The following is a 17,695-nucleotide window of genomic DNA, read 5'->3' on the forward strand; positions in this document are numbered from 1 at the left end:
TAACCATATTTTTCATTTTTTTTCAATCTGCTTTAAGAAAACTCAAAGAAAGGATAAGGTACTCCAGAAGAAATGCTTTAAGTTAAGGCCAAGGTAGTAATTATTCTATATTTATGCATTTTCCAAAACAGTCTTCAGAGAATAAAAAAACAAGACCTAGAAAAAGGTCCTTAAAAAGGATACCTTAAGAAAGGTTCTTTTACTGCATCTTTCATCTGCTGTAAATCTGTTTTTATTGCAGATCCACTTTACCCGTATTTCGCTTTAGTGAATTCTAGATTTTTTTATTTCAACTGTTTCTTTAGGTAGGTGAGCATGCAGGACAAACACAAGCAAACTTCCACTATTCATGAAATATTTTATTATAAATCACTTCAGACAAATTTTTCAAAAAAAATTGTTCATATCTGTAAAAGAAAACTATTTCAAAACAACATCCTTAAAGAAAATACTGTTCTTAAACATCAACTTCAGTCAGAGCTCTTCTGTAACAAAATCTAACAAACAAAACCGATGGGTCAAGAGCTATTCGTTTCAGATGTACTCATAAAAGGGAGACTAAGATGTTACACAAATCACAGAGAATCTTTTTGTTGACAATGAAATAGGAACACTTGCTAGTTAATTCTGGCCTGACAAAGCAGCCCAATATTTAAATAATTTCCAGTCCCAATAAGAAATGTTAATGGTTTGTCTCTTTTAATTAAGCCAGTCCTGGGTAAGGGTTAAAGCCACTTCAAAGCATCTAACATAAGCTCTTCATTTCATGTACTTCTCTTGTTGATCAGCCAAGATTTTTGCTGAGGATTTGGCATCATAGAAAAGTTCATTTATTTCTTCAATATGCTCCTTCTCAATGCTGTCTTTCCCATTAATCTTGGCAAGCAGGTTAGCTGGGGTCAGTAACTGCACAGCGTACCTGTGATCAAACAGAGATGGATGAATAATTACAATTCAGTTCATCCCAGTGAATTAAATGTACGTATGGGTGGGAAATTTGTTAGGAAACACACAGTTCCCTCAGCAGTATTAAAAAAAAAAATCTTTTAGATCCTCTAGCATGTACACTCCTTAAACAAGGGAACAGGAGGATTACCAATCTTTCGTAACATCAACACTGTTCTGAATAAACCGCGTGTTATTGTATGGGAGAGGGCTGTCTCACTTCCAAGAGAGAATTATCCTACAGTGCTTTTAAACCCAGTCATACATAAGATGTAGCAGAAAATCACACTGTGTTCATCTTACCTTAAGGTTGTCTTGGTACCAATTTCCCCTAAATGGTTTAGAGCTTCTTCACTAATATTTATTCCTTCTGTTTGAGCACGAAGTTTTATGATCTGTTGGGATGAACGATTAAGTCAGGTAACAGCCCAAACTATTAGCATGCTACTTAGCTTACTTTCTAGAAACTCTGTCAGCTTAGAGATGGGACGTGCTATAAAATGAGATGGTATGGAGTTATCCTCGTGTAATTTACCACAGAACTAGAACAGATTTGTGGAATTCTAAGTCTTTGAATAAGTAAATACAATGTTGAAAAACTTATAAAAGGCAGGTAAAATAACATATCTGGACTATTTCTTGATAATTTTGACTGGTTAGCAAGGTATAAACTATGCTTTTCATTCATAGATAAGAACTTAAACAAGGGAAATGGAAAAGTATGCAGGAAGTAGCAGTGACAGCTAGAGTCTTGTGGACAGCTACATCTGTTCCCAAATTTTGTAGTGTATTGCTGCTGCTACACAGCAGAGCTCTCCAGCAAGCCCTACAAAAAATATACTCTTCCCTTAGGAACTCACAACACACTTTTTATTCAATTGACATTAAGATAGTAAAATAAATCAAAAAGTTACTTTCTAAGATTCACCTATTCCTGCAAGAAGAAAAAAATCACTAAGAAGAATCTAATCTTTCAAGAACAGTCTCAGGCTCGTACCAGTTTGAAGATCTTTACAAAGTTGGAGAGCAAGATATCACCAATAAGCCTGAGCATATAAAGCTGTAACAAAAGTGGCACAAGTCTCTCGGTAGTCCGTATTACCAGCTGAGTGATAAGGGGCAGACTGGATAATGATGTTGTGTTGTAGTGCTGAGATAACTCTGGAACTGCAAGCCTCATATAATACAGGTATTTTTCACTTTGGCAGCTTTGTAAACAAGATATCAAGAAGCACTCGTTTAAATTAAAGCCATAAAAATGCGCCAGGAGAGTCAGGGTAGGGAACAGAGTAAAAAAGTGGTTTGAAATGGTAGGAAGTTGTGCTAAGATATTAATACTGAATATCAGAAATGCTACTGCAAATTGCAATTTCAAATTGAAGACCTTTTCCATCTTATAGATCACCCAAATATCACTTTCTGTTCGCTGAAATACTGCTACTTTATTCTTCTGCTAGAAACAAGACACCTTAAATGCCACGTCTCTAAGAACAACTATTTAAATAAAAAAACATTTTGTCTAGCAACTCTGCAGAATCTTACTGAAGGATCAGGGTCTAAGGCACTAACCCAGCAAATACATATATAAACAAGCTGCTGTGAAATAGGAAAAGTGTTTGCCAGGTGAAATACATTATGAACAGAATGTGCCAGTTATTACCTCTATCTGATACAAAGGCAAAACAAAAAAAGATTACCACAATGTCTGACTAGAATATTCTTACAACAGTGAATTTCCTAGGACCATATTCTCCCTGTTTTGGTTACACCAAGGTAACTGGGTCTTGCTCTCTCACAGCAGAGCTATACAATGGAATTTCTACTGGTTAGGAACAAACTTTTCAGTACAAGGACAATTCTTGCACTGATAAGCACATCAGTTGTGATAAGGCAAGGAGTCTCACACAGAAACATAACCAGGGAAAACTTCTTCCTAGCATGAAAGAAAAATGGGAGCAAAAACAGAGAAATAAATGGACCTCTTATTTTTACTGTCCTTCCCTGCTCCCCCCACCCCCTCAATTGTATTTAGTTACATTCAAGGGTAATAAACAGCTCCTCCTTCTCTCCCAGGAGAAGTCATTCAAAAGCCTTAATTTAAGGGAAAATGAGATTATCTGACTATGGGAACATGATTTATGAAAAAAGGCTGTATGTATTTTTAGCTTTAGGAAAAGCTACTGTAAACACTTTTGCCCTCATCCCTGCGGAGGGTGGAAACCACAGCGCTTAGCCAGCTCTTCTGAAAAATCAGCAGTTCAGACAATAGCTCTTTAACAGTGTATTATCTGCATGATAATATAGCACACTAGATAAGTATTACTTATACGTATTACTTTTTGTTAAACATGCTATATATAGCTCAGAGTGCATATTCTTGCTACCCTAATTGCACAAAATTCACATACAATACAGGGAAGTCAAGACAACTGTCTTTAACATCTCCAGACTAAGCAGAAATCACGCTTTAATACCTGTTTTGTATGCAGAAAATACATAATCGTGTTATTGAAATCACTGGGCTGCTTCTACTATTATCTGTACTTTAAAGCATTAAAGTATCCTTTTAGGCACAAAAAATCATCCAGAGCATGGTTCAGCTGTACGTGAAAAGCTCCTCAAACCAAATGAAGTGAAGCTTTGCCTCTACGTTTATATTCGATAAATGCCTCAGCTTCACCTTGGCACTTATCCAGCAGCAGGAGACTATTATCTCGTGACAACGCTCTCCTCCATTGACACTATCTCTTAAATAATACAAAGAATTGACATGATAAACTGTAATGTCTTCTGCATTGTGTCACTTCACAGCATTGAGACGCTAATGAGGGGGATCTTTGACACGGTGCATCATAATGGAACCCAAGCATTATAATCGATACACAATACGTTGTGATGGTCCCACAGGAAAGGCTCCAGGCATTCAGACGCGTATCTCTGCAACATTTACTGTGCTTACATTTCCAAACTTGACTAGGAGCATAAAACTCCTTCCAGTTTCAGGGAACTACTCCAGAAGGTTAAAGCTACAGTACAGAGCATGGAGGCAGAAATGCAGTGCATGAAGTTGCGTTCTGTAACCTCTCTCATCTCTTGTGTGGAGGAACAGCCTGAGGAGTGGGACCATTGGTCCTAAAATCTAACACTTCCCCTCATAACAAACAGAAAAAGAGCTACCTCCTCGAACCTGCAAACTCTATGGAAAGCACAGCGGTGCAAGAGAGGTGGTCAGCTAACAATTCATGGCATTTCATGCAAGTGAGATGTCACTTTCAGCTCTAGATGTGTTTACCAATAAAACTCATCAGTGGACGGAAATCCAACAAAAAAGCGCAGGCAGAACCTTAACTGGCTTATTCTCAATGGTTACAGAAGCAGCATGCATTTAGGAAGTGGTAAGCTTTCTGGCACAAACCCTGCTGACCATACAGTTTCGAACAGCTCTATAGCAACAGAATATACAGAGACATAGCAGCTATCCCAAGATACTAGAATTTCAGGGACTTTTTAGAAGCTCTTTAAAATGTTTATACCTGCTTCATTTCTTGGGGTGTATACAGCATGGTTCGGATAATCATCACTCTGTCCAGCAGGTCCAGTGGTATTCCATGAGGAGACACTACATCCTCTGTGCCTCTGAAGGAGAAAGCAAACAGAAATGGATCAACTACTGCTCTGAGTTCAGTACCTTGATTTGACTCATATCAGTAATAGGTGACTACACATCTACTGGTTTACAATTCTTATGTCTTCCCCATACAGGCATGTTCCTCAGATACAGACAGGAAATGGTCTAGTTCATACTGGACAGCCTGAAGGAAACAAATACTATTTCTGGAACTCTTAAAATGTCACTCAGAAATAGTTTGTGGTGATGCTTTTTTTCATGTTTCTCTTCATTGCATCTTATACAATACAGCCTTAGCTAATGTTCCGAAGTATCTTCCAGAAAGGAACAACTCACTAAGTTGTTCACCAACGTCAATAGAAATGATACCCACTATCATTAATTGGGAGAACATTCTCTCTTGCTCAACAAGCCATTACTTCGTTCAGTATTTCCCTCACCCGTATAGCCACCACAGTGGTTTTACATTACATGCTTGCAATCCAGCAAATTCCGAGTTGGAGATCTGTGCATGAAGGATAGAGAAGGATCTAGACCCTCAACTATTTTATTTGTTTGGCATAAAGCAGCCAACAGCAAAATTACAGGTACATCTACTCTGCTCTTCCAAGACAACCATGAGTTGCTGTGAAGTCAAGAATGAAAGAGAGCTGCGTTTCATGAGACCTACGGAGATCACAGGTGAAAATGGTGAAGTGCTGGTGGACAACTACATTTCCAATTTCTGTGCCAGCCTTTAAGCATTTCACCTTTTGTTGCAGTCCTCTGTGGGAGACAAATCAAAATGTCCTGCAATCATCTCCTCCTGTACTCTTGAGTAGATGGTGTTGTTTCCTCTGAATCAGTTAATTCTCTTATGATTTAAAAACTCAGCTACAATTAATTTTTTCTTTTTAAGAGCCACCACTAGGTGAATTAGAGCTTCACCAACTATGTGAGATAACAGTATACAGTAAAGGCCTTGCTTTTAAGGGATTTAGTTTACCAAAACTTGATACAACTATTATATGGAAAACTTCCTTTCTTAAATCATGTGTTCCTGTCAGTCCACGCTGACAGAGCTGTTTGTTCTATTTTTACAAGACGGCCTTTTTATGCCTTTGTAAAAAGAGCACTGCAACATCTACCTCAAACATTTTTGAAGAGCTTATCACCTTAACTTCTAAGCAATGCAAACAAAGAAAGATTAATACCAGATGAGCCAGTAAGAGTGAAAGGAATAGCTGGTTACACAGCTGAATTTAATCAATTTAGAGAGTAGCAATCATTGCTAATGACAGCTTGTTTAGACATAATTTGACCTAGACCACAAATTAGCAGTAAAACTTCAGGAAGAATCTGAAAGAGCACACTTTTACTGAAAATCTGAAGAATGTGTTGTGTGGGTGCAAAATACTGAAGTAGAGGCACGAACTGGAGTGGAGATGAAAAATAAGTTAGTTGGCAAAGATGGAGAAACAAAAAAATCCAGCCTAATATAGTAGGAAAGAATGGAGAATGGGGACAGGCTGAACTGTGATATGCTTTAACAGTAAGAACAGGAAGCTGAAGTCTGATGCAAGAAGGATAGTAAACAGTGAAGTTATCCAGAAGCAGGAAACCATGATATTAGAGATTTGTAGCTCTGGTGCTCTGGAAGTCCCTAATGCACAAGCAAGAGATGTGTTGGGGTATCCAAAGAGAAAGGTAAGTGTAATAGAACACCCAGGAAACAGACAATTCAGAGGCTGTTAGAGAAAATGAAGAATTTCATTCTGCTTTAATTCAGTCAGTCTGGCATGAAGTGCTTTTCCCCTCATGAAGCTCATGAGCAGTTCTGGAGCACTAATGGAGCTTGCAACCCAACTAATGAAACTGGAAAATTCAACTTTAGACATACCTGATAACACAATTTCCTCGATTGGAAGCAAAGATGACAATGGGGGAAATAGAAGACTCCAGTGCTCGGTGCAGGTATGTGAAACATTCAATATCCAGCATGTGAACCTCATCTACAAACAGCACACCCGGGACCAGCTCTGCAATGCCTTGATCGATGTATTTATTTACCACTTTATTTATTTCTCCTCTAAGTTTATCTACAAGAACCAAAAGAAATTGTTAGTTATTCTGCTAGTGAGCTGTATGTCTCTATGAAAGACTTAGAGTAATATTCTCCTTGAAATTTTCATGGGTTGTTTTTTTATTGCCACAAGGTAAATCTTTGTGACATCAAAATGATGTGGCATTTAAAACTAAACTAAGATCTGTGATTTCACTGCTATATTGTAGAGACACCTGTGCATCAAACTATTCCTAAACCGAACTTCTGGCACTGAACTGAAGCAGTCTGTTCTCTATCTTACCTTGTGAAACACTACATCAGAGGAAGAAAAGACAGTCAGCTAAACATCGGTTTAAAACATGAAGCTTAACTGAGTTTCCAAGCACGGGTGAAGAGAACATTACAAAAGAATAAAATATTCCTACTGTATTTCAGCAAGGCAGTTCTTTTAACCAATTATATGAGCATGTGCATTATATATATGGGGCTATATAAAAATTCTGTCAACATTTGGATCTCAAAGTCATGCAAGATGTTATATGGATAAATCTGACTTCAAAATAAGCAAAGTGACGTCTGGAGCAGAAGAAAAACTTCAGAAGAGCACCATTCCGGTTAAATATTGAAGACGACTTTGATCTAAATTTAGATAGTCACTTACTGAAACATTTCTTTCAAAGCAAAAAACAGAATAGATCTTTCTGTAGATCTTTTTTCCTTCCATGATCTGTAGGTAGGAAAGCAGCAGTGCACTTAGACCATCAAGTCAAAATGCAGCTGCTATAGAAGGGTCAAAACCAAATCAAGGTCTGCAGAAGCCTTTTTTCTGCTCCACAGAAATACTGCATAGTTGCTTCATGTAAGAAACAGCCTAAGTTTTTTAGATTTTGGGGGGGTCAGTTTGGATCTCAGTGTGGCTATAGAAAAATATGAACTATGCACCTTCTGGGAACTATGTTTTGAGAAGGGGGATGGCACTACCTTTCTGACCTCTTTCTCTCCGAGACGATGGGTAGAGTTCAGTATGTAGTTTGAAACTATCTGTGTGAACCAGTAACATGTTGGTACTCTTTCCAGCTATTGCAATTGTGGCAGTTGTATCACTGCTCTCTCAAATCTGAATGTTTTTGAGTAAATATTATGAAGGCATTCATTAGAGATGTCACATGAGTAACATGATTTTTAATTCTTCTCTAACTAGCAAACGTATAGGTTATGTTGGTCAGAAATATGATGAAGGATTCATACCGGTAATTTCAGTTTTCTTAGGCTTCATCAATTGTCCCATCATAGAAAGGATGTCTTGCCCACCCTAGGAAAAGAAAGTTACAGATCAACTATTAAGTCTTCTAGTGAACACATACAAAGCAAATTTTAAAAACTGGGAAGTGGTTAAAGAAGTTGTTTCTTACACTTAACTCGATATTTTATTTAATCAGTGGTTGATAACTTGCCAAAGGGTGGGTAACTTTACCACAGTGGTATTCTAATAGATTAATTATCCATCTCATCCACTCATTCTTTAGCCTTGCTCATTTGGAGTGCGCAAAAAATCAAAATGAGATATCCTCTTTTAAAAATTGTAACAGAAGCTCATTAAGAACTGAAAACATCATCAAGGAACAGAGACTTGGGATGGCCTGTGCACACTGTAACTGTTCAACCTATCAACACAATTATGCTGAGTTTTAACACTTTTTAATTCCTCAATTTTATCATGTAAATGATTTTGCTGGAAAAAAAAGTATGTTTATTTTGAAGAGGAATAGGTTAAGTGGTTGTAGTATCACAGCGTAGGAGTGGCAGCCTTTAAACATGGATATTGTATTGTCAGTGGCTTTTGTTTATGACAGAGATGGAGTTTCCTCAATACTCAGTTTATGTTAAGATACAGTAAAGAGTGTTGTGTTTTTGTTTGTTTGTTTGTTGTTGTTTTGTTTTCTGAAATGCATTCAGAACTCTAGTGAAAATCACAAGGAAGTTCAATGAGAGGTTATGAAATATTTCTGAAGGAAGCAGGGACATTAAAAGAATCTACAGCAAAGTCAAAAATACTTTGTGATCATTTATCATAGTGCTTGCAATTTCTATTTCATGACCACAAAGCCATAGCTAGAGAAGAAATTAATCTGTGTTCATGACTTTCAATAAAAAAATTATGCAGATCTGGCTGCTGCTACCTCACATCTCTCCTTATAGAGAGAAAGATGTAATCTTTTTCTTTGGTCAAGAGGAGCAGCCCACTCAGCTTTTTCTGCAGTGGATGGGGCACAGCAGTATGTGGAAGGAGGGAGGCAGGTCTAGATTATGCTTTTACTGTGAAGGTAGCAGATCCCACATATCCATGTGGAAGTTCCTCTGACAAATATTCGTAAGTGAATCCTAACCAAGCAACCACCTCTTTGACCTGGACAGGAGGGCCAAAGAGGCAGCCAACTGAGGTAGGACCTCCCTTCAAACAGAGAGGAGAGGTAGAGTGGCCTTCAAGGTAAGACATGCTGCTCTTCCTATTTAAGGTAATTTAGGATATCTCAAAGCTTTTTGCATCTCCTTGATTATTTTAAAAGCTATCACATCCACGTAAAGTAATTTTCTTGTAAAGACTTCATCTGTGGAGTCAGGTACCTGAGGTCGAGCGTTGGCCACATCCAAGTCATGCAGGGTGACATCCTGAATAATTTCCTTTTTCTTGTGCACATCACCCTTTGGCAAGGGAACATACTCTTCAGCTTCAAGGTCGAATTCTGTAGCATACGTATCACACCTGCCTTGCCTCTGGAGAAAGGCAAAGAAGAAAAGCCCAGGTATAGAATTGGTTTCAGTGCCAAAACTTGAGTGACATAAACTTGATAAAGGGCTTGGTTCACAATTACAGTACTGAAAAGCTTCAGTCTGACAATTCAGACACCCCCCTCCCTGATTTAGCAAAAGGCATGTTGTATCTACTGATCAAAGCTCAAAAACTCTGGTGAAATGCACCTGATATTTTAGCAGTAAGAATATTCCACTTTTCTCTCTCTCCCTCCCCTCTTCTTTTAACTGTATGCAATTCTTGCTAAAGGACAAATCCAGCAGATTAGCTAGAGATTGGGAGAACTGTTCAAGACTCCTTTGTAGGTGGGTGATTTATTATATGATACAAAATATTATGCTCATCCATTAAACAGCAAGTATCGCTGTACACTACTTTCTGAATCAGATATGAAAAGAATGCTAACTAATGCAGTTTTCCCTTCTACGTGTATATATCTTGTGGAGAAAATACCAGAGCGATAAAAGAAAGATTAAATACACTGCACATGTCAGCCTGAAAATGACTAAAGTTGCTTGGTTTTCTCCCCCCTTCCCTTAAAGATGTTTTGATCTTACAGGAAAGAAAACTCATCCAGGCAGCATCAGTGATAGCTTCCTTGCCAGATGACCTCAATTGTGAACCAGATGACCATGCTCTTTCAGTGCAAGAGATATTTTTCTTTATAGATAAGGAAAACACTAGGCTCTTATTAAAACTTTCACGTAACCATTTCACGTCAATTAAGCTTAACAAATTGGAGAGCTTTTTAACAAAGGCAGAGAAGGACCTGCAAGAATACATCCACCTGCATAAAAATGCAGAACTTTTATCTTACCTTGACGGCTCCGCTGTTTGCTTCAATATAAATAACATCGCCAGTTTCCACTCGTTCCTTCTGCAAGCTTTCAAATATGCTTGGGTCCAGCTGGAGACAAACAAACATCACGGTTGGTCAAAACAGTTCCATATTATTATGGTAATGGAGGAAGAGAAGCTTAGACTAAAGCTCACTCCTATCAGGCAAAATTAAACTGTAACCCCCCCACAATACCTTGTAGGATTTTATGAAGCTGTAAGACCTGGAGTACTGGTAGAGTACAACCTTAGTCTCTATTGTAAAATCTGAAAGAAGATGCACAAAACTTACTTCCTTACATAAAAATAAATGTCTGAAGAAAGTGACATTAAGAGCCAAAAACATAATGATAATGACTGCAGTAACAAAGTATACCTTTGTGCGAAGTGACAATATGTTTGTACCTAGGATGTGGTGCTTTGTTTGCTTTCTAGCAAAACTTTCACAAAAAAAACTGGCTATTGCACTGGTTTATGCTACTTGATCTCTTGAGTCTGCATCCTCTGTGGAGCTGGGTGAAGGAAAGTGGATATGGAATACGTTAAATGCTATTGTTTCTCTTAGTACATATTTATTCATTTTTGCTCTACATTTTCTAGTTTTCAGAGTGAACAAACTGAAGATGATGCTTAACAGAGACAGCATTCAGTTCTCTCACACTCTAACTGACAGGGAAATTAAACAATATGGACAGAGACTTGTACAAGAAAACAAAGGGAAAGTGGGTCTGTGCTGGCAAGCTACCAGCTCAATTTCTAGTTCTCTATCACATCTCCACACATAGAAAGGGATGTGACAGAAAGAACTATTTATACTGAAGCAGGCAAAATTTCCCAAAACCATACTCAAAAATTCGACTGCGTATCAGGAAAACAAAAAACAAACAAACAAACAAAAGCTTTCTTGTACATTCGCTGTCATGACCACAAAGTTACAACTGCAATCAGTGTGAGCACATCATAGTCTGAGGCAGGTTGTAGCTCAGATTCTCAGCTAAGCCCATTTTTTCTGTGATGCTAGTAAGGCTGTAAAACTGCATCAGAATCTCTTCCTGTTTAAACTCTCCTTTAGCTCGCTTGAATGTGCATGAGTGTGTGTTGCCAGACAGAAAAATAACAGGAACTGTTGACTGAGTGATGGGATTACCCCTCATTTCAATGGGTAGGAGAAAAGACTAACATCTAAATAATCTCTACGAAAAGCAGATAAACGTACATCCGCAGGAGTAGGGAAAAGTTGTCTAGCAAAAATGTCTCCTGGCATTGTTATGCTACACAACTGGGGATCTAGAGCTTAAAAAGGAAATAAGAACTGCTAAAAACAGAAATCGCAGATATGAAATTCTTAAGGAAATTTTTGAGACTCTACCATCCATACCTTCAACTGTTTGGTTCCCTTTGCAGTTTTGAGTCCTATAATTACATGGCTGATGGTTTTGCCGTAACCCCCCATAGGATTTTCAGTCTCACATGGAGTTAGTTCTGTAACCTCTCCTTCATAAACCTCCTTGGTCTCTTTAATCCTCAATCCTGCAAGAAATTGTTTGGAATAGTACACAAATCAATGGCCATAAACACTCAAGAGTCTGCTGCACTAATGCCAACAAATTTTAACGTATCATTAGGGTTCATTACATTTAATGGGATTTTTTTATTTTCAGAAATTGAAAGATCAATTATAATTCTCTTCTTCAATAGAAAGTGAGAATACTCATCCTGGGTAATGAAAGGGAAAGCTCAGCCCAAGTTCTGACGGAAAAGCAGTTTAATAAACTCTAAAATTTTCTTTCTGCCCATTACTACTAGCTCTTGAAGCAAACGTCAGTATCCTTTCTCTTTTCACTCCCCTCGAAGAGGAGATTTGCTGCCCTATGTTAAAGATAAAAAATTCATCAAAATTCTGAAACTAAAGATCAGTGACACTAAAGTAACTAGGAGTTTTACACAATTTTCATACTATCAGAAACGTTCTGCTAAGTCAGGAAAGAGGAGGAAAATAAGTAACTTCATAAAAAAAAATTAGCAACTAAGTTAAAAATAGCATAAATTGATTAACAGGTATGTTAGAATCTCATAAAATTAATAAAAGCTTAATGTATCATGTAAAATATTTGTCAAGTTAACAGCAAAAGGTGAGCTAGATAAAATTTAACAGTTTGCTATGATGCAAACTTAAAACTATTCCAAAAGAGGTGACATTGACATCCTTACTTTGCTGTTTTTCAGATAGTTCAGAAATCATCACAGTATCTGAGTATCTTGTATTCTTGTCACAACTATTGTAATGGACTAACAGTTGTTATAAACTGATAAATAATACAAAGCTGAGGAGTTTTACAGTTAGACTGTCCCCAAGAAAAAGCACTATCATCACCACCACTACAATTATGCAGATGTTCTAACTACATAAAAGTTCAAAGAGCCCACATCTGAAGAGACTCTATAAAGCATTTTATGAGACACATATGCCGTACCAAAAATAATGAATGGGCTGTAACAAGATATAAGGAAGTCATCCTGCCCAGTCTGAGGCTATTAGGACTTTATAAAACTTTCCTTGTTCCTCAACTTTTCATTTTACTTTGAAATAGATCAGACTCTTCACCAGTAATCTTGAGTTGTTGATAGGGAAATAGAAAGAACTGACAAATATGAGTCTGTCTCCCTCTACTGGACCCAAATCAAGAGTAGGATTTGAAATGTGAAAAATAGGATATTTGTGGACAATGTGATTTCTTGGTACGAAGTATTTGTTTTCTCTTATTTAGCACTATATAAGAAGTTCTATATGAAGTTAATTTTTAACATGTTTTTCTGGTATGCCAAACCATCACATAAAAAAAATAATGAACCTTTGAGTTATAAAATTGTCCTAGACAAGGCTGTATCGCATGGGTTACATATGCAAGGAATGTTTAGTAATACGGGAAACTGTACTGCAAAACTGTTGGTGGTGAGAAATGGACATTCACAGGCTTGTTTTTCCTTTTTGCTTTGTTTTTAAACTTTCAGCACAAGCACTGTTCTGCTCCCACAAACTGCAAGCCATTCATGCTTGCGGTAAGTTTAGTATGTTCCTAAAGTACATCTTCCAGTTTCACTCTTCTGAAAAGTAGCAGATTCACATGATCAGAGTCTGCTCCACAGCACAAACCAGAGCTGAGCCAGCAAGGATAACCCAGAGACTTGCTTCAAAAGCGTGCCTCTAATTTAAACTGATGTGTTCACATAGATACGCCCATAGAAAATATTTACAGTTTAGCATGATCTGAGCAAAGGTAATCATGTTCTGAATTTGCTGATTATCTTTTGTTTCCAAATCAACCTGCATTTATCAGCTACAAATTTCACTCTTAAATGAGCTCTAACTTAAACAGAGGCATCTACTTACAAATTAGAAGCATGAATCTAAGAAGAAAGTTGTAGAATGCTTCATGTTTGGGCTCAGTAGCGTTATACATATGAACTTAGACAATGCTTATTTGATTTACTGGCAGTTACAATTCGGAGATACAGGGAATGGACATGCTGTTCAAGGGGCTATTCTAGTAGTTATTTGTTACTGCGTCTGAGCTTGTAACATTAGCTACTGTCATCATCCTTGCCAGCTGCTAATAAGCTCTATACGATATTAATCCCTCTCATCTGAAGTGGTTTTTGTTTTTAAAACCTGTACAATTCCATCTTCTCATTTCCCACTCCATGTTTTTATGTTTCTTACATACAATAATCTACCTTCTATACACTAGATAGTGCCTGGCCAGTAGAGAATGTCAAGTCTATTATTAAATGACTCAACAAAAATTCTGAAAACTCTGAATTGCCCTTTTCCTCATACAGCAATGTGTTTGAACATGTCAGATTCTCTTGTTTCCAAGGAAAAAAAAAAGGAAAAAAGAAGAAACTGATGTTAACAACCCTGATAATTTTTATAAATAATATAGATGATATATATAGAACCTGCTGGTAAGGTATCATACAAAAAAAAATAATCAGGTATTGATTGACCTAAGTTCATTTTTTTTTTCTTGCACCCAGTCACAGCAAACAGTGCGTTGTGCATACAAAATCCTTTTTTAGAACATGCACCCTTTTAAAGTATTTATTTACCCAGCAAGGGATCTAAAACCTAACTGAGATTTGAACATGATTGGAAAGTGTTCCATTTTGAAAAACAATGGATGCTAGTCCTTTAAAATATTTTTTTACACTGATAAAAACATTCAATAAAGGTTGTGTTATGAAAATGTGACAGAGAATTCAACACAAAGGAATAAAAGAGGTTCCATCTTTCATTAACACCAATATTTGTTTAGAAGTGTCTCTCTACTGCCATTCAGGGAATGCAGGAGACTGACAACGTATCTGGCTGTTAACCTGAGAGAGTTAAAATACTGCTATCTCTGCAACTGACAACACGGATGGCAGAAGTTTCATCTCTTGGTTCAAGTTTCCAGATCTCTGACAGGGAACTTCATCACATCAAGGAAATATTGCAGACTGCTCACTCTCTGGCTTCCCTCCCCCAGGCCCTGCCAGACTCATGGTAACTAGAAGACCACAGACTACTGAAAGTTGCTTTCTTATAAAAGTCAATGGACTGCGTTTGTTTGGTTGCAGAGTTGAGAGACATCTTCACTGCCATCAAATACTCTGATGAAGTCAGAGGGGAAACATGGTACAGAAACCAGGAAAATTAACTGTTAATATGTCCAGTGTTTTGGTTAGGCTATCTTCAGGCAATCCTCAGACAAACAAGGGCCACTTTAACTGCGTTTATCAGCTGTCAGCAAAGATCACCTAAGAGATTTTAGATACTTAGTAAGGTTGTATTGTAAATTGGTTAAATTTGCATTGAGCTTGTACAAGCACTCTGAAATTGAGAAGAAAATTGAGGAAGATATTAAGTTAAGGTATTTATTTTGCTGGCACAGAAATTTCCTCTGGGCTCATTGTTACACTAAGTCATGCTAACACTGCCATTTGGGAGTCCCCGAAGAAGGCTGTTTGCTTAATAGCATAAAATCACTAAAAAAAAAAAAAAAAAAGGAGAGACCATTTTGCTGTCTAAAAGTATTTCTGCTAATGTAAGAAACTAAAAATAGGTTTTCTTTTGTATTTATGCAGTCAAAGGCAAAAGGAGATGGACCTGGAGGTCGAGAAGAGACTCTGGGGAAGCAGAGTAAACCAAAAATAACTGTGGGAGACAACCATTATATTATGGTTTATATCCAGAGGGCCTTACCGACTCCACTAAGTATGAGAAGAGATTCACCAAACTAAGATCAACACAGAAAAAAAGAACATACACCGTGATCTCGAAACCACCATGACCACTGAAAAAACCTTCCTTTTCAGATGACTGGAAAAAAACAACAAAGTAAGTATCATGCAAATACTTAATTATTCTGCTTTTCTGAAACTTACCAATTGCCCGTCGGAAGTTTTCCATTAGAACTTCTGTTTTCTTGATCTCAGTGGAATAGACTTCACTTCCAACCATAGGACAAAAGGGAACTTTACTGCCTAGTTCCTGAGCAATAGCTAAAGCCAGAGCAGTCTTAAAAATAGAAAAAGACATTATGCATTTAATTTGTTTAAGGATGAACGTAGGATTCTTTCTGCACAGAGTTAACTTTCCTTATCTTATCGCTTTCCATCTGTCAACTACCAATTTAATGTTAGATCCATTCTGTCTGACAGATATGTCTCACACATAGCTAGCCCCCTCCTCCACAAAACATATTAGACATTAAGTGACTTTTACCAAAGATACATAAAACACCTTAACAGAACAATACTGTACACTTGAATTTAACATCTGATACAAATGCTAGTTGCCTGAAATAGCAGGAGGGCAAAAATAAAAGCAAAAACTATCTAGGATATTATATTAAAATTAATTTTGAAGCCTCTTCTTAAGAAACCACACCACCTATGTGTTTATAATCTACACACGATGTCTGTACACTAATGATGCCTGAACACACCACTGGATACAGCCAACGTTAATGACATGGCAAAAATCAAAACATAATATAGCGGGGAAACACATCAATACCTTAATGAAAAAGAAAATCCGGTAGATGAAAACAATATGTAACCACTACCCCAAAATGGTTTGGGCAAGAAATAAAATGAAAATAGCTCTTGGAATACTTTATTTTGTATAAATAAGGAAAATAATACCTTGCCAGTTCCAGGAGGTCCTGCCAACAGTACAGCTCTACCAGCCATTTTCTTGCTTTTGATTAATTCCACTATAATCCCGCAAGCCTATAGATTAAATAAGTATTTACATTGTTAACAATAATATTGCTGTAATATTTTTCATTCCAGTAACAGTAGACATGTCAAGAAAAATTAGGTCATGTGAACCCACTAAAATAAAGAGGATTACAATTTTATGCATATAAAATAGACACACGATCAGAAAAAAAAAAAACTTCCCACAATTACTTTATCTAGCACGCTGAAAAAAATTAAATAATCAAAGACAGCAAAACTCAAACGTCAGAGCACAGCATCCTTTCCCTCTCTCCGAGCAACAGGCATGTATCAGGGTATAAAAATAAAGCAAGAAGCGCGGTTTGGGCCTTCCAAACGACAATTCGCTGAAGCACTCCCCGAGGGCCGGATGCAGGGCTGAAAAGGAAGCCCCAAACCCCACTTGCAGCGCATCTCTGCCTGTTGGCGGCTTTTTGCTGCCTCTGGCACCTTAATTCTTAAACTCAAGGCGCAGAACACCGCAGCCACCGCGGGGCGAACGAGAAGGAGCCCGGATCCAAAAGCCCAGAGCTACGGGGCCACAAAACCCGGGGGCTGCCGCCCGGCCTCCCCTCAGCTCAGAAGGCGCCAGGATCGGGGCCTTCCCCCCCCACCCCCCCCAATCTCACCTCCCTCGCGTTCTCCTGCCCGACCAGCCCGGCCCCCGCCGGCTTGGCGGTGCCGCTCTCGTCCAGCCCCAGCCCCTTGACATGGCTGTGGGCGGCGATGCGCTGTGTTTTGGACGTGCTCTTCACCTCCTCGATCTTCATGGCGGCCCCGCTCCCCTCCGCGCCTCACGGCCGCACGCGGCCCGCCCGTTGCCAAGGCGCCCGCCCGCCTCGGCTCGGCCCGCCCCCGCGCCGCCGCTATTGGTCCGCCTGCCGCCCGCTCTCGGTGCTGATTGGCTGAGGCGGCTGCCCGTCGCAGTCAGGGGGTGCGTTGGGGTTTAGCGTCCGGCTCGGCGCTTCCCGGTGCGCCGCTCTGAGGGGCCGGCGGCGAGCGGGGGCTGCGGGGAGGGGGGGCCGGGGGCGAGGCGGCTTCTCCTCAGCCGGGGGTCGTGGCCAGGGGGTGGCTGAGGGCTGGGAGCAGGGGGCACTGCTTCTCCCCTCGCCACAGGGGGCTCCGGTTTGCTCCCGGTGGTCTCCTGCCCCCGCTGGCAGTG

The 17,695-nt window shown here is 38.8% G+C and overlaps 1 protein-coding gene across 1 annotated transcript; it reads right to left on the bottom strand.

Annotated features, from left to right (window-relative positions):
- Positions 1-338: 338 nt before the first annotated feature.
- Positions 339-17,330, bottom strand: RUVBL1 (RuvB like AAA ATPase 1). The gene is made up of 11 exons (XM_082767838.1): positions 17,163-17,330; positions 16,456-16,542; positions 15,694-15,826; positions 11,645-11,796; positions 10,247-10,336; positions 9,243-9,392; positions 7,866-7,929; positions 6,453-6,651; positions 4,479-4,581; positions 1,249-1,340; positions 339-919 (listed from the first exon to the last, which is right to left on the bottom strand). The coding sequence occupies exons 1-11, from the start codon at positions 17,301-17,303 to the stop codon at positions 760-762; spliced, it is 1,371 nt and encodes a 456-aa protein (XP_082623964.1). The 5' UTR covers positions 17,304-17,330; the 3' UTR covers positions 339-759.
- Between the last annotated feature and the right edge of the window lie 365 nt (positions 17,331-17,695).

This window comes from Aythya marila (assembly GCF_965140915.1).
Source record: "Aythya marila genome assembly, chromosome: 10".
NCBI classification, from domain to species: domain Eukaryota; kingdom Metazoa; phylum Chordata; class Aves; order Anseriformes; family Anatidae; genus Aythya; species Aythya marila.

Bases quoted from the DNA above. Each gene is read 5' to 3' on its own strand.
- RUVBL1 (XM_082767838.1), bottom strand. From the start codon at position 17,303: ATGAAGATCGAGGAGGTGAAGAGCACGTCCAAAACACAGCGCATCGCC. The intron at 16,543-17,162 runs GTGAGATTGGGG...TTTAATCTATAG, and splicing joins GGCAGGAGAACGCGAGGGAG to GCTTGCGGGATTATAGTGGA. The intron at 9,393-10,246 runs GTAAGATAAAAG...GCCTTTCTCCAG, and splicing joins CAAACAGCGGAGCCGTCAAG to AGGCAAGGCAGGTGTGATAC.